The sequence below is a fragment of the Chiloscyllium plagiosum genome, unplaced genomic scaffold (genome assembly GCF_037043375.1).
Source record: "Chiloscyllium plagiosum isolate Xiang-an unplaced genomic scaffold, Cpla_swu_hap1 HiC_scaffold_45, whole genome shotgun sequence".
In the NCBI taxonomy this organism is placed as follows: domain Eukaryota; kingdom Metazoa; phylum Chordata; class Chondrichthyes; order Orectolobiformes; family Hemiscylliidae; genus Chiloscyllium; species Chiloscyllium plagiosum.
Window position 1 is genome coordinate 9,352,112 of NW_028270183.1, and position 25,519 is coordinate 9,377,630.

The 25,519-nt window shown below is 45.0% G+C and overlaps 1 protein-coding gene across 1 annotated transcript in view; it reads left to right on the plus strand.

The window, feature by feature from the left end:
* Positions 1-25,519, plus strand: part of rab3da (RAB3D, member RAS oncogene family, a) — a 49,896-nt gene that overhangs the window by 12,844 nt on the left and 11,533 nt on the right. Inside the window, exon 2 of the mRNA XM_043694932.2 lies at positions 9,240-9,467. Within this exon, the coding sequence (XP_043550867.1) occupies positions 9,240-9,467 (228 nt within the window). The remainder of the gene's footprint in view (positions 1-9,239; positions 9,468-25,519) is intronic.

Consider the following 25,519-nt stretch of genomic DNA (forward strand, 5'->3'; position numbering starts at 1 on the left):
CGTTGTTGTGCTTTTTTGAGCATTGCATCGATGTGGGTGGACCAGGACAGATTGTTGGTGATCGTCACTCCCAGGAACACGATGCTCTTGACCATCTCCACCTCGGCACCATCGATACAGTCAGGGGCGTGCCCTCCACTCTGCTTCCTGAAGTCAGTGACCAGCTCCTTCACTTTGCTGATGTATGTCCTGGATTCACCAAGGAGACAAGCACTATTGGATTTAGTAATGAGTAATGGGCCAGATTTAATTAGTAATCTAATTGTGCGTGAACATTGGTCAAAAATAATGCTCATAATATGATTGAGTTCAATGTCGCATTTGAAATTGAAAAGCATCAGCTACTAGAGTTTTAGATTTAGATAAGCCTAACTCTAATGAGATAAGACAGAGACTATCTACAGTAAACTGGGAAAATCTGCACATGGGTAAAACAACAGAAGAACAGTGGGAAGATGTTTAAAGAACCGTTTAACACCAACACAAAACCAGTTTACCTGTAGAGCCCTGAGTGGAAAAAGCTGCACATTACAAGAAAACCAGCCGCAGGCAAACAAACAGGCAAGAGGACAGCAGAAAACTAAAAGAAAGGATTTCCAAAATGCAGGAAAGATAAACGCACAGACCCTGCTGAATGGGAAAGGTACAAAGAATGGCAGAGGGCCACAAAGCAGATTGTAAGAATTACCAAAAGGGATCATGGAAGGAAATTTGCCAGGGATGTCAAACTCAGAAGCGATTTTATAATTACATTAAGGGAAAACAGTAGTCAGGACCACTGTTGACCCACTAAAGACTAACTATGGGGAAGTTATCAGTGACTCATGGAGAAACGGTTGACATGTTGAATAATTACTCAGTAATTACAGTAAACAAAGGAAGATAGCTTGCCGGAAGGCTCAAGGAAATTAATTGTGGATCGGGAACAGGGACTGAATAAAATTAGTGTAAGTAAAGCGTCGATAATGAGGAAATTAATAAAATTAACGATGGACAAATCCCTGGGACCTGATGGTTTTCATCCGAGAGTGTTTAAGGAAGTAGGGGAGCACATCACTATAATCTTTCAGAGTTCCCTAGATACGGGGTCATTCCGCTGGATTGGCACATGCCGCTCTGCCTTTTAAGAAGGGCAAAAGAGAAAAAAAAACAGGACATTACAGAGCAGTTAGCCCAACATCTGTGATGGAGAGCTTGTTGGAGTCTATAGTCACGGAAGGGGGAAACTGAATACCTATAAAATTTGCAGTTAATCAGGGAGAGCCAGCATGGATTCATGACAGGTAGGTCATGCCTGACGAACCTAATTTAATTTTTGTAGAGGTGACCAAGGCAGTGGAGAGGGAACTGGTGCTGGTTTACATGGAGTTCAAGAAAATCTCTCAGTGGTGAAGGCCCACGGAAGAGACTGTCAACTGAGATGGAAGCCTACAGAACTGAGGATAAAGTACTGTCATGGCTGGGAAATTGTTTGAGTGGAAGGTGACAGAAAGTAGGGATAATGAGTAGGTACTCAAATTGGCAGGATGTGACCAGTGGTACCCCACAAAGGGGCCTCAATTATTCATGACTTAGATAATGACACAGAAAGTCATATCTCCAAATTTGACACACAGTAAGATGGCACTGCATACAGTGTAGATGATAGCATACAATTTCAAAGGGCCAATAGGCCGAGTGAGTGGGCAAAGCTGTGGCAGATGGTGTTCAGCATAAACAAGATCAGGGCAATTTCTAGATGGTATGAAGTTAAATACATTTGATGTCCAAAGAGACTTGGGACTTCAGGTGCATGGACCTTTTAAAATGTCATAAAGAGATGTCGAAAAGAGTCAGGTAAGCTAATGGAATGCTGGCCTCTATATTTACAGGAGTACAAGGATGCAGACGTTATGCTGCAGTTGTACAGAACCCTGGTTAGGCCCCATTCGGTGAATATATCTGGGCACCACACCTCAGGAAGGATAGAGTGACCTTGGAGGGAGTACAACTTGGGTTTATAAGAATGATACCTGGACTTCTGTGGTTAAGTTATGAGGAGAGATGATACAAATTAGTTCTGTTTTTCTCTAGAATTTAGAAGGTTAGAGGGATGATCTGGTCAAAGTATTCAAGATGATATTAACAGGAAAACACAGGGGAGATAAAGATAAACTATTTCCACTGGCTGGGCACTTGGTCTGGGAATGAGGGCCAGACCATTCAGGAGAGATGTTCGGAAGGCTGGGAGAGGTTTGGAATTCTCTTCCACAAGCGGCAATGGATGCCAGGATCAGTTCATTTTAAATCTGAGAGAAAGAAAACTTTGTAAAGTCAAAATATTGGGGTAGGTTTGTGGAACAAGGCCACAGATCAGCCATGATATCGACTGAATGGTGGGATAGGTTTGAGGGGCTGAATAGCTTACTCTTGTTCTTATGTTTCTGAACTGCTGCAAACCCCGGGGGGTGGAAGAACGTCCACAATGCTACTGGATAGGGAGTTCCAGGATTTTTGACCGAATGGCTGTTTCTGACTTGAATAAGGCTCTCAAGAGGGTACTTTGATGGTGGGTGTGGAAATGAGGGCAGGAGTGTGCACTGAAGTGTGGATTATGCCTTGGCCAATTTAACAGGAGCTCCCAATCTGAATGGGTAGTTCCAGTTTTGGCTTTGTTTGGATTGAGTGGGCTTGGTGGTGAGCTCCACCCCCCCCCCCCCAAACTTTCATCAATGCTCCACAACCACCTGATGAAGGAGCGGCACTCCGAAAGCTAGTGCTTCCAAATCAACCTGTTGGAATGTAACTTGGTGTTGTATGATTTTTAACTTTATACTCCCCCCCCGCCCCCCACCGGTCCAATACCGGCGTCTCCAAATCATGACATATAATGACATATATGCAAGCCTGTGCTTTTCCCTGGCGGGGCGTGGATAATTTGCACAATCCCGGGGTGGTGGGGTGGACTTGCTGAAGTCGATAGCTTTTTATTCCTGATGAAGGGCTTTTGCCCGAAACGTCGATTTTACTGCTCCTCGGATGCTGCCTGAACTGCTGTGCTCTTCCAGCACCACTGATCCAGAATCTGGGAATGAAGCCAGCGTTGCACTTTCCTGTGTAAATTCAGCAGCATCGCTCCCCATAGCTTGTCGTGTCTAAAAAATATTGTTTAAATTTCCTGTCAGTCACAAAGCCATTTTAAAGGACCAATACTGGTTTGAATTTTGAAGCGCCCAGAATGCTCACTTCCACTCAGTCCTTGATAGACATCTTTTCTCAAAAACCACCTTGAAACATGAGTGATCAGTGCAAGGAATAAAGCTGGGCTGTGTAACTGTGTCAGAGAGAGCAGACGAGACAATGGTCTAAGGGATGGAATAGTTAGGTACAGACATGACGGGTTGATGGGTCTTTTTTCTGTAGATCTCTGACCCTACGCCTACAAGGTTGTTTTTATTTTCACGTTTTCCCTCGGACACTCCGTGTCCGGTGTGCTGTGCTGCTGGAAGTGTGCTGTTGGGAATACAGGATGATCTTTATCAGAGAATTTCTTTGGGGGAGCAGGAGTTCTGATGGATATCAGTTGAAGGAAACCAGCCAACCGTCAACCCTCTGTTATCGTGGTCCACCGACCAATCAGGTGTGACAAGATCAGATCACTCTTTGGACAGTCAGAGGCATTTTTTTCCCCAGGTCGGAAAGGTCAACTACAAGAGGTGAAAGTGCTGGTGTTGGACTGTCAGAAGTCACATGACACCAGGTTATAGTCCAACAGGTTTATTTGAAATCACAAGCTTTCAGAACGCTGCTCCTTCGTCAGATGAAGCGTACAAAAGAGGGCAGAGGTTCAAGGTGAGAGGGGGTGAAGTTTAAGGAGAGAGAGTTTTTCCCACAGAAGGTGGTAGGTGCCCAGAATACACTGTCAGTGGAGCTGGTGGAAGCAGGCACATTAGCAATATTTAAGGCATATCTTGATAGACGCATGAATGGGAGGTGAACAGGGGATTGAAATGGCATAAGCGCAGCAAGTAGCGGGTCTCAATAAGGATTAGAATTGGTGTGTCAAAGAGCCTGTTCCTATTCTGTATTGAATTAACAAAAAACAATATTTCAAGAGATGATGCTGATTTCTCAGAGGGAAATCAGCCACAGAGAGCACTGGCTGATTTAAGAATCAACATGAGTCTTGCAATGACTCAATCTATCATTCATTTTCCCTCTTTTGCAAAAGCTGCATTTCATTCAAGGTTCAGTGTCCTCTATTTCCTAATCGGAAGAAGACCCATCAGTTTAAAATGAAGAAGAAGTTTGCGACAAAGCAAGGTCAGGGAGACAATGTGATGATAATGTTGTTCGACTGGCCCAAGTGAATGTACGGGGGTAGCTGGTTCGAATCCCCCTAGAGCCGCTGATGTACTTAAATGTATTTCTTTTAACTCGTTCACAAGGAGTGGGTGCCATTGGCTAGGCCAACACTTAGTACCCATCTCTAATTGCCCAGAGGACAGTTAAGAGTTGATAACATCATTGTTGGTCTGGAGTCACATGTAGATCAGACCAGGGTAAGGACGGCAGCTTTCCTTCCCTGAAGGACATTAGTGGAAGATTTTTGGATAATCAGTATGGTTATCATTAGACTGTTAATTCCAGATGTTTTATTGAGTTCAAATTCCAACATCTGCCAAGGTGGTATTTGAACCCTGGGTCCCCAGAGCATTACCTGGGTTTCTGGATTAATATCTAGCGATATTAATATTTAGGCCATTAGTAGAAATGTGACGCTAGTCCTAGTAATAGACACCATCCTAATTCTTCTGTGTACTTTTTAAGAATGACAGATTTCTATCTCTGACTGTGGCCTACATTTGACTCCAGACCTTCAGTACCACGGTTGACTCTGAGCATGGCTCTCAATTCTAGGGGCGATCGGAGATGGGGCACAAGCGCTGGCCTCGACCAGCGACACTCCCATTCCCCCCTGCCTCCACCAGAGAAGAATAAAATTTGAGTGTGGAGAAATAGTTTCCAACTCCCTGACAAGGGACGTAAGTATAAGATTGTCACTTATACTGACTCGCTAAAGAATAGTGAAGGATGATCTTTTGCATCGAGACTGGTTGAGTAATCAAAATGGAGAGCATTGGTGCACGCTAAAAATATTTTAAACACTCTGTTCAGATATTAAGACGCCCCTCAATGGAACAAGTGAACCTAGACCTTCCATCCAAGAGGTGGGGACACTGGGGGAGGAAGAGACCCACTTGGTGTGTTTGAAAGGAAATGGTAGCAGCATAGAGGGCAGCCGGGGTGATGCAGTCATTAAAGCGTTGGAACGATATAGCACAAAGCAGACTATTCAGCCCATCGTAGTAGTTCGAGACATTTCAAATCAACTTGTTCAATGATGTTATAATGCACTTCTCAACCAGGAGGGACTTGAACCTAGGTCTCTTGCCTCAGAGGTAGAGACACTACCACCACACAACAAGAGCCCTCCCTGCATCAGCTCAGCGAAAGAGGGCCCATTTAGTCCCTCTCCCTGCTTGTGTCCTATAGCTCCTGTCTTTGTCCCTGGAGTTGGGGGTTTCAAGAGAATAGAGCACAATTTTAAGGTGAGAGGAGAGTGATTTTCAAACAGACATGAGTGGGAGATCATTTTTACGCAGACGTTTGCATGTGCAGTGAACTTCCTGAGAAAGTGGTGGAAGTGGGTACAGTTACAACATTTGGATAAGTTCATTAATAGGGAAGGTTTGGAGGGATATGGGTCAGGAGCAGGCAGGTGGGACTATTTAGTTTGGGATTACGGTTGGCATGGACCGATTAGACCCAAGAGCCTGTTTCCATGCTGTATGACTCTATGACTATGAATTTTAGATCATAACAACGCACTTTGTAAAAGATGTGTTCACGTCCCCACATTTTGCCAATTATTTTAAATTTGTGCACTCAAGTTATTGATTGTTCTCCCAATGGAATCTTCTGTCCTGATAAATATTAGCCACCTCTGTTAAATCTCTCCTTTCGGTTTCTCTGCTGTAGGGAGGTCCACCACGTTTCTTCAATCACTTCCTAGCAATTAGCCCTGGAATGTTCAAGTAAGTCCTCGTGACACACCCAGTGACGTCTTGGCATCCTCCCAAAGCATGGTGTCCAGAAATAGCCATAGTGCTGCAGATAGAAACAGATGCTCGTACAGAATACAAACATTGGTATCCAGCCAAATTGCCTGTTTCTTCTTCTTACCCTCGCTAAAGCCGCCATGTTTTCATCTCTGCCCCTTTGCCCCAACTCAGCACAACGGCTGCTGAAACCTTTGTCCATCCCTACCTTACCTTGGGACCTGACCGTTCCCAACACACGCATCACCTCCATAGCTCACTTTCGTCCTCTTCAGACCAGGACTACCTCGGACCAAATTTATGGTCATCTGTCCCAGTCTGTGGCTTGGTGTCAGACTTGGTTTTATATTGAGCGAAAGTGAGGACTGCAGATGCTGGTGATTAGAGTTGAGAGTGTGGGGCTGGAAAAACACAGCAGCTCAGGCAGCATCTGAGGAGCAGGAAAATCGACGTTTCGGGCAAAAGCCCTTCATCAGGAATTTTAAACAACTCAGGAGGTTTTATTAGATATGGGGTGCTAGGTAAGTTGTACTTGTTATTTACGTGCTGTTGGTTCTGTTATTCTTTGTAAATTTTGCATTCCTGAGGCTGAAACCTTCTACCCCCACCCTTGACGTAATATTCGATCTTGAAGGTTCATAGTTTCTGTAACGTGTATGGATGTATTCTTGTTCCACCTAGGAGGAGCACACCTGGGTGTAGTGTGTGACCTAAATGGAGCTGTGTAGCTCCTCTGTGGACAGACTGAGTGATGCAGAACCTAATGTTGTGCAGTTGCTGCTGAATCTCTAGCTAAAAATCACACAACACCAGGTTATAGTCCAACAGGTTTAATTGGAAGTACACTAGTTTTCGGAGCGACGCTCCTTCATCAGGTGATCACCTGATGAAGGAGCGTCGCTCCAAAAGCTAGTGTGCTTCCAATTAAACCTGTTGGACTATAACCTGGTGTTGTGTGATTTTTAACTTTGTACACCCCAGTCCAACACCGGCATCTCCGAATCTCTAGCTGTTCTTCTTGCAGAGACCCCACGATCTCAACCCTTAAACCAGCTTGTTCCCTTCCACTGCTGGAATGGCTAAATGCTGACGGCAGGATTAATGATTTTACGAGCAAAATACTTTCTTCCCTTTTATATTTAAAAACTGGCCGCTTGTCAGCTTGGTTGCTTCTTCCCAGTCAGAGAGATGCACAGCACCGAAACAGACCCTTCGGTCCAACTCGCCCATGCTGACCAGATATCCAAACTTAATCTAAACCCATTTGCCAGCACTTGGCCCATATTCCTCTAAACCCTTCCTATTCATATAGCCATCCAGATACCTTTTAAATGGTGGAACTATACCAGGCTCCATCATTTCTTCTGGCAGCTCATTCCATACACAAACCACCCTCTATGTGAAAAAGTTGCCCCTTAGGTCTCTTTTATATCTTTCCCCCTCTCACCCTAAACCTATGCCCCTTAGTTCTGGACTCCCCCCACCCCAGGGAAAAGGCCTTGTCAATTTATCCTATCTATGCCCCTCATGATTTTATAAACCTCTATAAGGCTCCCCCCTCAGCCTCCGAAGCTCCATGGGAAACAGCCCCAGCCTGTTCAGCCACTGCCTATAGCTCAAACTCCCCAACCCTGGCAATATTCTTGTAAATCTTTTCTGAGTCCTTCCAAGTTTGACAACACCTTTCCTATAGGAGAGAGACCAGAATTGTACGCAGTATTCCAAAAGTGGCCTAACCAATGTACTCTACAGCTGCAACATCACCTTCCAACTCCTATACTCCGTACACTGAGCAATAAAGGGAAGCATAACAAACCAAAAATGAATGCAGTATTCTACAAGTTCCACTACAGTGGTGGGATCTAAACTCATGTCCTTTCAGCTTTAACCTGAGCATCAGGATAAATATTCCCATGATATTAACCTGAACCATTCCAACCAGCCTTGAAGCCTGCCTGATCTGCACAGCTCTCTCTGACATTCAGATTACAACAGGGTCTTGGTCAGGTGGACCAATGGGCCGTGGAGTGGCAGTTGGAGTTTAATTTAGATAAATGTGAGATGCTGCATTTTGGAAAAGCAAATCAGGGCAGGACTTATACACTTAATGGGAAGGTCCTAGGGAATGTGGCTGAACAAAGAGACCTTGGAGTGCAGGTTCATAGTTCCTTGAAAGTGGAGTCGGAGGTAGATAGGATAGTGAAGAAGGCGTTTGGTATGCTTTCCTTTATTGGTCAGAACATCAAGTATAGGATATTGCCAGGGTTGGAGGCTGAGGGGTGATCTAATAGAAGTTTATAAAATCATGAGGGGCATGGATAGGATAAATAGACCAATTCTTTTCCCTTGGGTGGGGGAGTCCAGAACTCGGGGGCATAGGTTTAGGGTGACAGGGGGAAAGATATTGTGGGTGGCACGGTGGCACAGTGGTTAGCACTGCTGCCTCACAGCGCCTGGGTTCAATTCCCACCTCATACGACTGACTGTGTGGAGTTTGCACATTCTCCCCGTGTCTGCGTGGGTTTCCTCCGGGTGCTCCGGTTTCCTCCCACAGTCCAAAGATGTGCAGGTCAGGTGAATTGGCCATGCTAAATTGCCCGTAGTGTTAGGTGAAGGGGTAAATGTAGGGGTATAGGTGGTTTGCGCTTCGGCGGGTCGGTGTGGACTTGTTGGGCCGAAGGGCCTGTTTCCACACTGTAAGTAATCTAATCTAATCTAATCTAAATATAAAGGGGACCTAAAGGATGACTTTTTCATACAGAAGGTGGTGTGTTTATGGAATGAGCTGCCAGAGGAAGTGGTGGAGGCTGGTATAGTTCCATCATTTAAAAGGTATCTGGATGGCTATATGAATAGGAAGTGTTTAGAGGGATATGGGCCAAGTGCTGGCAAATGGGTTTAGATTAAGTTTGGATTTCTGGTCGGCAGTTGGACCGAAGGGTCTGTTTCCGTGCTGTGCATCTCTCTGACTCAAGGGTCACCAGACCTGAAATGTTAATTCTGCTTTCTCTCCAAGGATGCTGCCAGACCTGCTGAGCTTTTCCAGCAATTTCTGATTTAGTTGTTGTTGAAAAGGAACCAGCCTTGTTACAGACACTGATTTAAAAACCTTTTTTGTCTTGTCTCTGTTCCTGGTAGATGGCCTCAGCGAATGATACCAAACAAGTGCAGAAAGATGCTGCGGATCAGAATTTTGACTACATGTTCAAGTTGCTGATCATTGGCAACAGCAGTGTTGGCAAGACCTCATTTCTGTTTCGGTATGCCGATGACTCATTCACATCTGCCTTTGTCAGCACAGTCGGTATTGACTTCAAAGTGAAAACTGTCTACAGAAACGAGAAGAGGGTGAAGCTACAAATATGGGTATGTTTGCAATAAATTTATTCTGTTTGAAGTTTAATCCTATCACACGCTGATACTGATGTAACGAATTTGGCAGCAACAGAGTGACAAAAAGCTTAATGCAAATCTACGATTTACGACAAACATCAGTTTCCACCTTTCCTGTCTGGAGTCTTTCTCTGTCCAGATACCGAACCTCACTGAGGAAGAACTCTGTTCCTGTTTTTGAAATAATTCCACCACCAAATGAAGAACTCAGATCTTTTTTAAAAAAACAATAAACGCAGTGTTTTTAATTAATGTGTCTCATGGTGGATGGATCTTGAACCTGGATGTGCTGGCCCAGAGACAGGGCCCTACCACTATGATACAAAAACACTTTTATAATTAGTGACAAACACTGTTATTAAATACAGAGGAACCTCGATTATCCGGCATTCGATTACCTGAATATCGGAATATCCGGCAAGATCGCAAGGTCCCGATGCTCGGCTAACTATGTTTTCCAGCAATTCGATTATCTGGAATTTGATTAACCGAATGAAATACTTCCCGCCCGTGCCCTTCAGATAGTTGAGGTTCCTCTGTACTGGGAGGTTGATAGAAGAGTGTACAGTTGCTTTGATAGTGTAGTTATTTTTTTAATCAGCCTGTTCAAACATGCTATGATACATTTCTGAGAGAGGTGGGACTTGAACTTCTGGCCCAGAGGCAGGGACTGTAACACAAGAGCTCTCCTTTGTAAATATTTTAATCAACCTGTTATGGCACACCTCTGGAACAGGTGGGACTTGAACCCAGGTGCTCCTGGTTCAGAGACAGGGACAGCCCGACCAAAACAGACCTAAGAACTCCTTTCTTTAAATACGAAAGTGCCATCAGCTCTGCATTTTTTTTTGTAGTGAGTTTTTTTTCTCAGATATTTATTAGGGATTTGCATTTTGGGAGGGTTCGCTGTGTTTTCTGGCAATGCCTGTCAGAGGTTTTACATATACTTGTGAGGGTAAAGGGAGCCTGATTTTAATATCCAAAAGTCAGTCAGCACTCTTGGGTGTGTCCCATTAGGTTTTGTTTCTCTGATTTCGGAATGGGACTTAGAACGGTCACTGCAACCCGAGATTTGGTGTATTCTGGTTATGCTGCTGGACTCGTATTCCAGAGGTCTGAACGAATGTTTCAGAGAGGAATTAAATTCAGAAAATATTGCAAGCAATTCTGGTCTCCTTACTTTTGTAAAGATGTTGTGAAACTTGAAAGGGTTCAGAAAAGATTTACAAGGATGTTGCCAGGGTTGGAGGATCTGAGCTACAGGGAGAGGCTGAATAGGCTGGGGCTGTTTTCCCTGGAGCGTCGGAGGCTGAGGGGTGACCTTATAGAGGTTTACAAAATTATGAGGGGCATGGATAAGATAAATAAACAAGGTATTTTCCCCACGGTTGGGGAGTCCAGAACTATAGGGCATGGGTTTAGGTGAGAGGGGAAAGATATAAAAGTGACCTAACGGGCAATCATTTCATACAGAGCGTGGTATGTGAATGGAATGAGCTGCCAGAGGGAAGTGGTGGAGGCCAGTACAGTTACATTTAAAAGGCATGTAGATGGGTATATGAATAGGAAGGGTTTGGAGGGATATGGGCCAAGTGTTGGCAAATAGGACTAGATTAGGTTAGGATATCTGGTCAGCATGGACGATTTGGACCAAAGGATTTGTTTCTGTGCTGTACGTCTCTATGACTCTGAGTGTCTGTGTGGAGTTTGCACATTCTCCCCGTGTCTGCGTGGGATTCCTCCGGGTGCTCCGGTTTCCTCCCATAGTCCAAAGATATGCAGGTTAGGTGGATTGGCCATGCTAAATTGCCTGTAGCGATGTGTAAGCTACCTATTTACAAATCTTAGGTACTAAAGTAGAGAATTAAGGGGAAAAAAAGCTAAAAGTTCTAAATTACAGTTTTTGACAGTATAAACCAGAGAAATAAAGTTAAAAGGTGATGAGGTAGTGGGGTTTGGAAATCAAGGGGTAGTGGTGGTCAAAAGGTCCATGAAGACTATGTTGTCAGGAGTCTCCCCAGCTCTGTTTCTAAGGCATGTCTTTGTTGAATGGGGTACGTTCAACAACAGAATAGCAATGAAGCTACTGTATGACGGTAATCAGTCGGAGGTTTGTCCCTATGACAGTCTCGGCAGCAGTGCAGGGTGCCACTTGACTGTTTGCACACCTGGTGGGTCTTGGCAGAACCCTTGTGCTATTTGTCACAATCTGCGGCTGCTACGATCCTGCCATTTGCAGGATTTACACTGCAGCCATGTGACTGCAGAAAGCACTCCAGCGTTTCAGGTGTCGGCCGTCCAGTGTGACTGGAATCCAGGAAGTAACAGCAGACAATGTGCGGAGGCCCCATCCATCCGCCCAGAAAATAAACCTGTTATTGTCCTTGTCGATGGGCGGGTGTGCAAAATCCGGGCTGACTCACTTCTTAAACACTCGTAAAGCTGAGTGTATGCAGTGAAAGGGAGGGGAGGTGGGCGATGGCTGTGGGAAGGAGCTGTTGTCTTGTATAGGCCTGAAATACAAAACCTGGCTCCTTCAAGTGAGCAGCTCACTGCTGGAATAAATGAGATTATGTTTTGCTGCGTGCTTTTTGTTTAACTGGTTTGTGACTCTCCTGTTCTCTGATGCTTCTGGCTATGTGCCCAGTTGTCATTGGTAATAACTCTCTACAAAGGGGCCAGTACTGGCAAATTGCAGTTCATTCATTCATTACCAGTGCTGATGCAGTGAGGGAAATTAATCAAAAATATCCGGGAAAGCATGGCCTCGATTATTGTTGGCCAGAAGGCTTAAACTTGTTGTTGTCAGGTTTTTGAGAGGGAACAGGTTTGAGACAAATTGAGTACTGTTGCTATGTGAGCAGTTGAACCATAGTTATAGAAGAGATGGATATGGGTTCGGAATTCATAAAAAAAAACAAGGAAGAGAGATTCCAGTTTGAAGTTACTGAGATTACCACATACCATGCAGGGTGTTGAGTGGAATTCCTGAGAAAACGTCGATTCTCCTGCCCCTTGGATGCTGCCTGACCTGCTGCGCTTTTCCAGCAACACATTTTCAGCTCCCTCTAAAACATTGGTCGAGAACTGGTTTCAAAAATTTACTCTGGTGAAAAGTGGCCTTTGAAGTGTAAGTTTAATGGAACATGCGATTTCTGAAATCAAAACTGTATTCCGAAGACTGCACTCTTCAGCTCCGTATGGTTTGTCTTCAGAAATCGCAGTTGGAAGGCCTTTGTTGTTACGATGAGTGCATTCAATATTGGGGCAGCATGGTGGCTCAGTGGTTAGCACTGCTGCTTCACAGTGCCAGGGACCCGAGTTCGATTCCAGCCTCCGGCGACTGCCTGTGTGGAGTTTGCACATTCTCCCTGTGTCTGCATGGGTTTCCTCCGGGTGCTCAGGTTTCCTCCCACAGTCCACAGATGTGCGGGTTAGCCATGGGAAATGCAGGATTACAGGGATAGGGTAGGTCTGGGTGGAATACTGTTGTGATGGTTGGTGTGGAGTCGATGGGTCAAATGGCCTAATTCCACACTGTAGGGATACTTTTCTGTTCTATTTTGGAATGTATGCAATCTGTTACTGTTCACAACAGCATTGTGTATTGGGTGAGACGGTGGCGTACTGGTGATGGGGACCCAGATGCACGCTGCTCCCAGGTGGCAGTTGGTGGAATTTAAAACTCATTTAAACATGAAAGCAAAAGCTGGTCACCGTCAATTGTCTAAAACAAGCCTGTTTGTTCGTGTCCGCTATTTTAGGGAAGGAAATTTGCTATCTTGACATGATCTGGTCTACATGCGACTCCAGAACGTCCCTCAGCCAAGTGTTTGGCACTTAATTGGTACTAAGGGCAACTAGGGATGGGCATCAAATGCTGTTGACCTTGCCCAACAATGCCCACATTTCAAGAATAAATACAAAAACATATTGATGCTCATATTATGGCATCATCTCTTTTACTTGCAGTTATAGTACACAATGTGACTTTAGCTATCACTACAAGAATAGAATCCCTACAGTGTGGAAACAGGCCATTTAATTCTTCAAATCCAAAACAACCCTCCGAAGAGCATCCCACCCAGACCCACCCCTCTCCCTATGCCTATAACCCTGTATTTCTCATGGCTAACCCACCTAGCCTGCACATCCCTGGACACTATGGGGCAACTTAGCTTGGCCAATCCACCCGAACCTGCACATCTTTGGACTATGGGAGGAAACCCTTGCAGACACAGGGAAAATGTGCAAACTCCGCACAGACAGTCGCCTGACGCTGGAATCGAACCCAGGTACTATGACGCAGTAGTGCTAACCACTGAGCCACTATGCTGCCCGGTACAACACAAGGGCCCTTTACTCTAATGCTGACATTTGTAGATTTTATTTTAACCAACCTGTTCAGATGTGTTACAACACACCTGTGGACTCAAACTTGGGTTTTCTGTCCCAGAAGTAGGGTCACTATCACTGCACCTCAAGAACAGTCTATTTCAATGAGCTTGAACACACCTCAGGACTAGTTGGGACTTGAACCTTGGACCCCCTGGCCAAGAGGAAAGGACGCTGCTGCTGAACCACAAGACCCTCATATTTGCTGACTTATGTAGTTAGTTTGATGTGGGGGATTGATCTGGATATTGGAGGAAACGTTCAAATCTTTGTTCCTTTTCTGATATGCTAGCATGGACAGATTGAAAGGTTGAATTACCCAATCCCAGTTCATATTTGCTATCTCTTGACTTCAACAAACTGATCAATAAAGTGCTGGCTACTGGGTAAATGAGGGACAGCTGTAGACCAGCCATGTTTAACAACTTAACACTGATCTTATCAGTTTTAAAAATAGAGAGTGATCACGAACCACCAGCTACTGACTTAAATAACTCTGTGTGCAAACATTTCAATATTTTTGAAAGTCTTGAATTAAATTTGTATCTGTTACTTTTATTATTGATATTGTAATGTTTTGAGACCAGAGTAGTCTCCTGGTTTGCAAAATGCTGTGTCTGTCAAAGCAGGAAGGTGATTCAAAGGAGTGTTGACAGCATTTTGAGAATGTGAAGCATAACAATCAAAGGTTTGATCCAGCCTGTCCTTCCTGAAAGAGTTACAGTATTTCCTACCCATCTCCCTTGAGGGATCAACATTAAAGAATAAGGCCATCTCATGAAGAGCTACACCAGATTTCCTAACCTCTCAAAATCACCCTTAGCCCATGCAATGAAACAAGGATATGCATTTATACAGCGCCTTTCATGACCACAGGATGTCTCCCAACACTATACAGCCAATGGAGTACAATTGAACTGTAGTCATTGTGGTGATGTAGAAACTATGGTTGTTAATTTGTGCACAGCAAGCTCCCACAAACAGCAGTATAAAAATGATCAGTTAATGTGTGATGTTGATCCAAAGGAATGAATATTGGCCTGGATAACTGCAGAGAGCTCTCTGCTTTTCTTCAAATTAATGCTGATAGATCTTTTACATTCATCCGAGCACTTCCATTCCTTTGATTTCTTTATTTATCTATTGGGTGACATAGTGGCTCAGTGGTTAGCACGGCTGCCTCACAGTGCCAGGGACCTGGGCTCGATTCCAGCCTCAGGCGACTGTCTGTGTAGAGTCTGCACGTTCTCCCTGTGTCTGCATGGGTTTCATCAGGGTGCTTTGGTTTCCTCCCACAGTTCAATGATGTGCAGGTTAGGGTAGATTAGCCATGCAAAATTACCTGTAGTGTCCAGAGATGTGCAGGCTTAGGTGGGTTAGCCATGGAAAATATAGGGTTACAGGGTGGGGTGGGATTCTATGATCCAGATGTACTCTTACACATACAACTGAACAGTTTTTGTTTCCCTCTCATTACCCATGGTATCTTTTTTTCTCTATTAACCACTGTCAGTAAATCCCTGGAGTTTCTCAACTGAATAATTTATGTGCAAGTGCCCGCTGAAAGCAATGCAAAGCAGGAAAGGGCGAAATCAAAATGGAGTTGGAAGGGGTCACTTTAATTCGACATTTCATCCGAAAGATGACCAGCCTGACAGTACAGCATGCCCACAGTGCTGTGCTGGAATGTTCACTTTGTCGTTAGTGCCACTTCACAGGCATGGCACCATCACTCCTCAGGCAAAAAAGCTCGGAACTGAACAACAGCCAACATTTGAAGTGCTGGTCAGTGGAGACCAAACTAGTTAGGGAGTTAATGTGCAATCAGGCAAGCTTTATAATAACAGGTGATGATTTTCTGAAAGACTTTGTTTTTGTCTTTTGAGTAAATTTGCTGTATTCATAAAATCAGAGAATTGTTCCTGTGCAGTCAGTGATGTCTACACTCTCAGCATTTTGACTTCGTGCCTGTCTCATGCCTTTTCCCTGTGCCCCTGTGTGTTTCTATCCACTTATTCAATGCCGTCTTGAATGTCTCCATTGAACCTGCCTGCACCACACTTTTTCAAGCAATGCATCGTAGACCCTCATGACTCAGAGTGAAAATGATTTTTTGTAACTTCACGTTTGCTTCTGTTGTAGTACACTTGAAATCTGTGTCCCCCCACCACCCCGATTCCCAATTCTTTTAGAAGTGGGAACAGTTTCTTCCTATCCACTCCGTCCCCTACACCTCTTCAGGGTCAATGGTTCCAAATTCTGCAGCCGATCCTGACAAATGAAGTTCTGTATTCTTTCCCTAGCACAGAGAACAAAATGGGGAGGCATTAGTCTGGAAGTATTATTATTAGACTATTAATCCAGCGACCCAGGTAATGTTGTGGGGACCCAGTTTCAAATACCCCCATGGCGAAATTTCCACAATCTGGAAATAGGAGTCTAATGATGATGATGAAACAATTATCAGGAAACACTGACTAATAGCTTTAGTAAGTTGGTTAGCTCAGATGGTTAGAGCGTGGTGCTAATCATGTCAAGGTTGTGTGTTCAATCCCTTCACTGACCAGGTGCGTCATTTGGATTTGAACGTTGGGCTTCACACGTGTGCGTTTGTCAACGCTTGTCCTATAAGGCGGTACAGTGGCTCAGTGGTTAGTACTACTGCCTCACAGTGCCAGGGACCCGGGTTCGATTCCAGCCTCGGGCGACTGTGTGGAGTTTGCACATTCTCCCTGTGTCTGCATGGGTTTCCTCTGGGTGCTCCAGTTTCCTCCCACAGTCAAAACATGTGCAGGTTAGGTGAATTGGCCATGCTAAATTGCCCATAGTGTTCAGGGATGTGTAGGTTAGGTGCATTAGTCAGGGGTAGATGTAGATTAGGAGGGTGGGTTACTCTTCAGAGGGTCAGTGTGGACCCGTTGGGCCGAAGGGCCTGTTTCCACACTGTAGGGATTCTATATGTTGGAGATCACGGTGGGTCAGGCAGCATCCGTGGAGAGAAAGCAAGCTAACGTTTCGAGTCTCGATGACTCTTCATCCAAGGATTTGTCTAGACTTGAAACGTTAGCTTGCTCGATTTCCAACACATTTTGTTTTGAGTACAGATTCCAGTATCTGCAGTAACTGCTCCTTCTTTCCCGAGCAGTCTGTCTGGCTGGATAGTGAGTGATCATTCTCAAACCCCCGACCACAGTTAGATGATGTGTTATGGGGAACCCACCCACTCGCTTGTTTTCCCCGCCTCTAAGCCACTGGGCGTTGGGTGGGGAGTGGAGAAGGGGAGCTGAAATCAGCAGGCCTAGATCTGTCATTCTCCAACGATAGCCAATTTCACTCTCTGCCTCCATCTCTCCTTGGAGCCAGAAGGTGGTGCGTTCAAATTCCATTCCCGTATTTTATGCTCCCAATCCAGGATGGAAAACAGAGCAGTACTGACGATGTGGTGCCTGCCAGAAATTAATTATTTGAGATGTTAAACCCCGGCTCCAACTGGTGGATGTGAAAAACCCTATGATGTCACTTCAATGAACCTCAGGGAAGCTCTCTCATGTGACTTGTTGAATATTAATCTCTCAAACATCTTTTGCATAAACAGATATTGTTTGTGTGAGTTAACTGCTACATTTATTACGTTTAACAGTGACCACTAATGTATTTAATCGATTCCAAAGTGCTTTGGGATCGTTGCAGGTCATAAGGGATGCGAGAGAAGTGGAAACCATTGTAACCACCTTGCTCGGTTGTCTGTCTCTCTCTCACCAAGCTAAGAGCTTCTTTTTGCTTTGCAATATGTTTGTGCAAAGCCAGACATGAGGTTACCTAGTAACAGAATAGATACTGGGTTTAATAACACAAGCTGCTTTCTCTGGGGCAGTTTCCAATCTTCTCATTCGGTCAGTAACTGCTGTCTTACAGGTCAATGGGCCAGAACTGAAAGAGTAGGATTGACCTTGGGAGCTTTACAATGCTGCACTTGCAGTTATTAACAAACACTCAGTGCTGAGGGATGTTCCAAAACCATTTAACGAGTTTGACCTCCCCCTCTGTCACATACAGTCAAAAGCATAATATGGTTTAACAACTGATAGTATGAAGATTTAAAGCATGAATTGTTTAAGTATTTAAATGCGATCTTATCAGTGATTGATTAAAATAGCATTATAACCAACAATGCCTCAATGTTAACCTAACCCACCCAGCACTGAATTATGACTTAACATATTGGGGTGGCTCAGTGGTTAGCACTGCTGCCTCAGCACAGACCCAGGTTCAGTTCAACCCTCGGATGACTTCTGTGTGGTGTTTGCACATTGTCTCCATGTGTGCGGGGGTTTCCTGCGAGTGCTCCAGTTCCCTCCCACAGTTCAAAGATGTGTAGGTCTGGTGGATTAGCCATGCTAAAATTGCCCTTCGGTGTCCAGGGATGTGCAGGCTAGATGGGTTAGCCATTGTAAATGTGTGGTTATAGAGATAGGGTGGGGGGTTGAGTCTGGGTGGGATGCTCTTGGGAGGGTTGAGTGATTTTATGATATTCGTGGACATTTTGTAACATGACCACCTGTCCCACATTCCCGCCATTGGCTGTTCAATAGGTCCATCCTCTCATTGCCCAGCCCATCCTTGACCAATTTTAAACCAAGCACTCAATTGGATGATTCTCGACTGTCTGTTAGTCGGTCCTTTTACCGCATGCCCAGGATTTTTTAATTGATAGCAGAGTATTTTGGGAAAAAAAGCACTGTTACTTTTTTTCTTCAGTGCATGTGTGATCATTCTCCTGGGAGGTTTTGACATCTTCGAGATTTCAGGGTAAATCCTGAAAGGTTGACAATCACTAATCCGCCATATTGGTTCAAGGCAAAAGCCTGCCTTGCTAGGCCCAATGCACATCATTGACTTGACTTGGTTGGTTTGACATATCTGTACACCTTTCCTGTCCATTAGGTTAGATATTGTGTCTGAAGAAGGACTTATCAGAGTTGGATGGACCATAGTAGCAACTAAATTGGGAAGATACCAGGAAAGTAGAGATTGAAGTACTGGTAAACAATGGTTATAGTCCCATGAGATCAGGATATTTAAAAGGTTTTCTTACTGAGGCATTTTGCAAAAAGTACTGATGGGAATTGCCTCGGGAATTAAGTGAGTCTTCCATGTGATAGGGGAGGCCAGAACAAGTTAAAGAGACCCCTTTATGGAAAGTTTACAGATCCAAGTTGAAGTTAAGATGTGAATGCTGGAATAGGCTGAAGGGCCTGAATGACCTCTTCCTGTGTCTAAAGTTTCTGGCAAATAGAACAGGCTAATCTAGAGTCCACAGACAGAAAACCAGTCCGATATGGACACAGACGCCAACTCATGAACAGCAGGAATCGAGGGGAAGCACTGGAAAGTCTGCCCATTCTGAGCTGTACTTCCTGCTCCAGTTTCTACGTTACAAATATTTCTGATATCTTAATACTCCCCCACCCCAGATAGTGCAGCCTCCCTCAGAGCTGCAGTTAGACCAGTGCCTTCTGTTTCAGTGGAATGGCGTGGTAATGTTCACACCGACATTTTACAACTGTTGCCACCCAGCCCCTCCGTCCTCCATTCCCAGCCCAGCTGACATTCCCTGCTGGAGGCTGGGTATCTCTCATGGTGTGGTCACTGATGAACTTTGGTGCCCATCTCCACATGTGACACCAAAGTGATTGGCAATGATCGACTATTTAACCATGGCGGACTCACTATCAGGAGAGTCCAAACCGGATCTTGCTTGATGTCGATTGGTGCACACTGTTGACGGTCTCACTGGGCCCCCACTCATCCATCCCTCCCCCAGATTTGTGTCAAAGTCCCGCTGTGGAGAAAGTGAGGACTGCAGATGCTGGAGATCAGAGTCGAGAATGTGTTGCTGGAAAAGCGCAGCAGGTCAGGTAGCATCCGAGGGGCAGGAGAATCGACGTTTCGGGCATAAGTCTGTCATGGGCTTCTGCTGTGGTTTTTCAGCACCACACTCTCAACCGAAGTTCTGCTGCGCTCTCTTTGCATTAGACCGGATTGGAGATCAAACCAGCACCTTCAGCTTGCTGTGACCCTGTACCACAGAGGCAACAGTTCTCACCAGAGCTTTTCTCAATCTGCTTTATTAGCAAAAAAATTACTGGAGGAATCCAGCACGTGTAGCTTCCTCTGAGGAGAGAGGAACGGTCAATGATTCAAATCCATGATATCGGATTTGAAACGTTAACTCTCCCTCCCTCCATTCAGTTACTAAGTTTCTCCAGCGTTCTCAGATTTGCAGTATCGTGCCTTTTATTTGAGTCTGTCCCAGGGTTTGGTTCATTCGTAAGATTATATTACTGATATCAGTTGAGAATGCTGCTAGTCTAAGCTGAAGGCCTGTGTCACTCCCCACAGGCATGTTGCCGTTCAGTTGTGCCAACTCCGAAAGGGGACAAACCAGTTTTGTCACGAGGCAATTCTTTAAAGTCGGAAAATGCCTTGCTTCCAGAAGACCAGAACAAGTGCCTCAAAGAATCTTGTTCAGGGTGAGTCTTAAATATAAGACTTGAGCCAGGGATCTGTACCATCGATTCCAGAGCTACACACAACCCTTTAAAAATCCTAATTGTGAATCCAGAACCCTTTCAATTGAATTAAGATTTTAAAAAATAACCTAAAGCTAATTAAATCAAAAAGATTTAAGAGCTGTGGTTTTACTGTGGAGATAAAAATTAGGCAGCCATTAAGCTGCACTTTGCAAATCCATAGAGAAACATCACCGGGCTCTCGAAACAAGCCTTTTACATTGATGTGACTACACTGTGGCTATACATAATGCCTTTGGTTCAAGGAACAGAATTGATGGCTGCGACCATGGTGGTTTCTCATGTATTGGAGTCAATAGATTATTCTGAATGTACTTCAGAACGTTTTGTTTTCTTTGTGAGAATCGATAGCTGGATGATTTTCTTAATTCAATACATCTTCAGTTTAAGTTTGTTTTAAAGATGGCTTTACTCACAAAATTAAACTATAACAACTTGAGATTGAGCTTTTAATCTAGTTTAATTTTGATTTGTGTTTCTATTGATTTATATAGATTTATATGTAGAAAGATGGGAAATAGGAGTAAGCCAGTCGGCCCTTTGAGTTCGTTAGTCATTCAGCTAGATCATGGCTGATCTTCCACCCCAAACTCCTATCCCTCGGATGTCTTTAATATCCAGAAATCTATTGAGCTCTGTCTTGAACATACTCAATCACCGAGCATCCGCAACCTCTAGGGTAAAGAATTCCAAACATTCACCACCCGCTGAGTACAGAACTGCCTCCTCACTATGGCCATAAATGTCCTACTGTTTCTGTACATAAAAATCTTTGGTGGGTCCAGTTCAGGTCCCCCAGTAATAGGAAGGATATTATTAAGCTGGAGAGGGTTCAGAAGAGATTTTCCAGCATGTTGCCGAGTATAGAAGGTCTGAGTTATACAGAAAGGCTGGGACTTTTTCACTGGAGCGTAGGAGGTTGAGAGGTGACCTTATCTGTGTGGAGTTTGCACATTTTCCCCGTATCTGCGTGGGTTTCCTCCGGGTGCTCCGGTTTCCTCCCACAGTCCAAAGGTGAGCAGGTCAGGTGAATTGGCCATACTAAATTGCCCATAGTGTTAGGTGCATTAGTCAGAGGGAAATGGGTCTGGGTGGGTTACTGTTCGGGGGGGTGGGGGTGATCGGTGTGGATTGGTTGAGCTGAAGGTCCTGTTTCCACACTGTAGGGAATCTAATCTAATCTTATAGAGGTTTATAAACTCCTGAGGGGTACAGATAGGGTTAATGGCAGTTGTCCTTTCCCTCGAGTGGGGGATTTCAAGATCAGGGGACACATTTTTAAAGTGAAAGGAGAGAGATTTTCAAAAAGACATGAGGCAATTTTTTTACCCAGAGGGCAGTTTGCGTGTGGAATGAACTTCCTGAGGAAGTGGTGGATGTGGGTACAGTTACAATGTTTAAAATATGTTTGGGTAAATACATGAATTGAAAGGTTTGGAGGGATATGGGCCAGGAGCAGGCAGGTGGGACTAGTTTAGTTTGGGATTGTGTTCAGCATGGACTGGTTGGACTGGAAGGTCTGTTTCCACGCTGTATGATTCTGTGACTGTGTTCATATAACGCATTTATCAAAAATGCAATTTATACATCCTACTGGAGCAATGGCAACTCGCCAAATATTTAGAAATGTCCTAATTCTATGTGAGTAAATTTAACTTTCTATTTTCTGACTCCCAGCAGTTTTTATATTAAGCAAATTTATTTTGACGAGACAATTCAGGTAATAATAAAAAGAAACATTCCTTATCTCTGCCTCCAGGCTTTTGTAAGTCATGTTGGTGCCAAGAGTTTTGTTATAAATGGCTCGTTTCTGCCACACTTCAGTACTCCCTGTCTTTAGCAAATGGCATTCACGCTTGCAGTTTTAAAAGGGACTCACTGGAGTAATCGGTTGAATGGACAGGATACCAGAAATTCCGAGACGTGCGGGTAGAACTTCAGCCCTAACTATCCTGGTTCAACTCTCATGGGGTGATACATTAATACTGCTGGAAAGGAAGTTACCAGGTTCTGCCTATCCATGTTCATGTGGGACGGTGCTAATTACTTAAGGAACATCCATTGTTGCAACATCTCCCATTTAAAATCGTACCTTTTGAGGTAGTGAGTGGGGGCTTGCTGGGTTCGGGTTGGCTTGCTGTGTGTGACGATTAGATACCCAGGCTCCTCCTCTTGCAGAGGATAATGGAACTGCAGGCAATGTCTTCAGTTTCCATCCTTACTATCAAACCCATCAACAATCTTCCTTCACTCTGAAAGCAGCTTTAGGAACCTTCGAACTCTGTGTCCTCCTCCAATCCTAGAACTCAAACCGCTGGGTTCCATCACTGGAGGCTGTGCCTTCCAGCTGCGTTAGCCCGAGGTTCTGGAGTTCCTTCTTGTATCTCGCACCCACATTCACCTCACGAAAGCTTTCCTCCTGCTGAAGTTTGTGATCACATCTCCTGCATCTTCCACCCCGCTCCCCCCAGCTCGGGTCAGTGAGTAGAGCAGCAACCACAGCACGGAACCATGGATATGAGTGTGTCTCTCTCTCTCTCTCTCACTCACTCACTCACTCACTCACATCATTGGCCATTGAATCTTCCTGGCAACCGGGGAATCTCAGTGTGCAGCAGCTTTGACCAACACTGTGTGTTCCTGAGACAAGCCTATGTCGCTGGCATGGTTCTTATACGCTTACAGAATGAGGGCTTTAGTGGCCTGGTCAGCATTTATTGCCCATCCCTAACAGTCAGAATTAGAAAGCCTACAGTATGGAAACAGGCCCTTCAGCCCAACAAGTCCACACTGACCCTCTGAAGAGCGACCCACCCAGACCCATTCCCCTACATTTACCCCTGACTAATGCACCTGACAATATGGGCGATTTTAGCATGGCCAATTCACCTGACCAGCACATCTTTGGATTGTGGGAGGAAACCGGAGCACCCGGAGAAAACGAGAAAACCCACGCAGACACAGGGAGATTGTGCAAACTCCACACAGACAGTCACCCGAGGCTGGAATCGAACCCGGTTTCCTGGTGCTGTGAGGCAGCAGTGCTAACCACCGAGCCACCCATTTTGTTTAAAGAAAAATGTGTTTTGAAGCAAATTTGGTTCCAGTGATATTCTCCTGCAGGTAACCACTGTCAGAGTGGCCTGTTATTGCATCATCCCTTCGCTGAGTTCTATCGCAACCGAGCAGTTTTCGATGGACTTTCTGTAATTGCTGTTGTCTGCACCCAGGCCAGTTAGTGTTGCTAGGCTATTGGGGGGGGGGGGGGGGGGGAAGGAATATATGACAGCACCCTCTCTGCACAATGACTGAAGATGTTGGTTTGACGTCATTTCAGGTGTGAGAGGCATCTTTCTATCTTGAAAAGGTTGGATTTCAGATTTTGTCAGTGCACCATCACCTCATTTAAATCCGAATAAACTCAAGTGCTTGGAAGATTAGTTTCAGTTTGGGATTATTCATCAGACATAAACACAAGCACCGTCACTTCTGAAAGACAATTTTCAAGTTGATGCCCAGCAGATCAGTTGGCTTCCATGGAGGGAGGACAGTTAATGTACCGGGGCTTGTAGTTCACACAAGGGTGGCTGCATCTGATCTATTACTTCCCTCCAGACCTGATATCCGACCTACCGAGCGCTTCCAGGATCTATGGCATCTTGCTGTTTAGTTACAAATCCTGCTGGGTTCCCAGAGAGAGGGGCGCAGGGTGTATTAAATCTTTGAGGAACACTGTGGGCCCCAGCTCTCTCCAGTTGGTCTGTACTCCATTGTGCTTGGAATGTGTGACTGAGTAGGGCAAGGGGGAAGTGTTTGATGACAGCAGAGGTAACGTTGCATTCCTAAAACAAAGGTGACATTTGATTAAGATCACTTTTGGGATGTGGGCATTACTTGACAAGGGTCTCCCAGAAGCGATATACACTCCTGCAGCCCTGCAGTCCGAGTGATGAGCACTGTTACCCAGAGATGGGGAAGGTGTAGTGAGAACAGGTCTCAGCTCGGGATCCCATGCAGGAAAACTGGAAGGTACTCATGTTCCAACTTGCCACTTCATCCTTGTATGGGTTGCAGGGTGGATTGGGGTTTGGTGGGCTTGGGAAACGTGAAAGAAGCCATTGTGTGTGCCTGAGACAAGGGGGCACTGGGAAGCCTTGTGAGGCTCTGTCCATGCCAGACAAACTAAAGAGAGTCCAATGATCACCCTATCTACTCGAGTGTATTGTCATCGCTGAATGCCACACTGTCAACATGTTGGGAGTTACCATTGACCAGGGTGGCATGCTAGGCTCAGTGGTTAGCACTACTGTCTCACCGCAGGGACCCGGGTTCAATTTCAGCCTCGGGCGGCTGTCTGGGTGGAGTTTGTACATTCTCCCCGTGTCTGCGTGGGTTTCCTCCGGGTGCTCTGGTTTCCTCCCACAACCCAAAGATGTGCAGGTTAGATGAATTGGCCATGGTAAGTTGCCCAGAGTGTTCAGGAATGTGTAGGTTAGGTGCATTAGTCGGGGTTAAATGTAGAGTAATAGGGTAAGGAAATGTGTCTGGGTGGGTTACTCTTCAGACGGTCAATGTGGACTTGTTGGGCTGAAGGGCCTGTTTCCACACTGTAGGGAGTCTATGAGAAACTGAACTGGATTAGTCATATCAATACTGCAGCTACAAGAGCAAATCGGTTGTTAGGAATCCTGCTATAAGCATTCTCCTGACTCCCTAGAGTTTGTCCACAAGGCACAAATCAGGAGTGCGATAGAATACTCCCCACTTGCCTGGATGGGTGCAGCTCCAGTTGAGAAGCTCAGCATGGTGTGATGGATTGGACACTATCGGGTGCACTGCAGACCCTCACTAAAGCACTTCAGATAGTCCTTTCCAAACCTGCGACCATCTAGAAGGATGAGGGAAGCAGATCCTTGGGAATTCCACCCCCTGCAAATTCCCGTCCAAGCCAATCACCAAACTGACTTGGAAATACATAGAACAATGCAGGCCCTTCAATGTTGCACCAGCCTTTTATCCTACTGTAAGATCAGACTA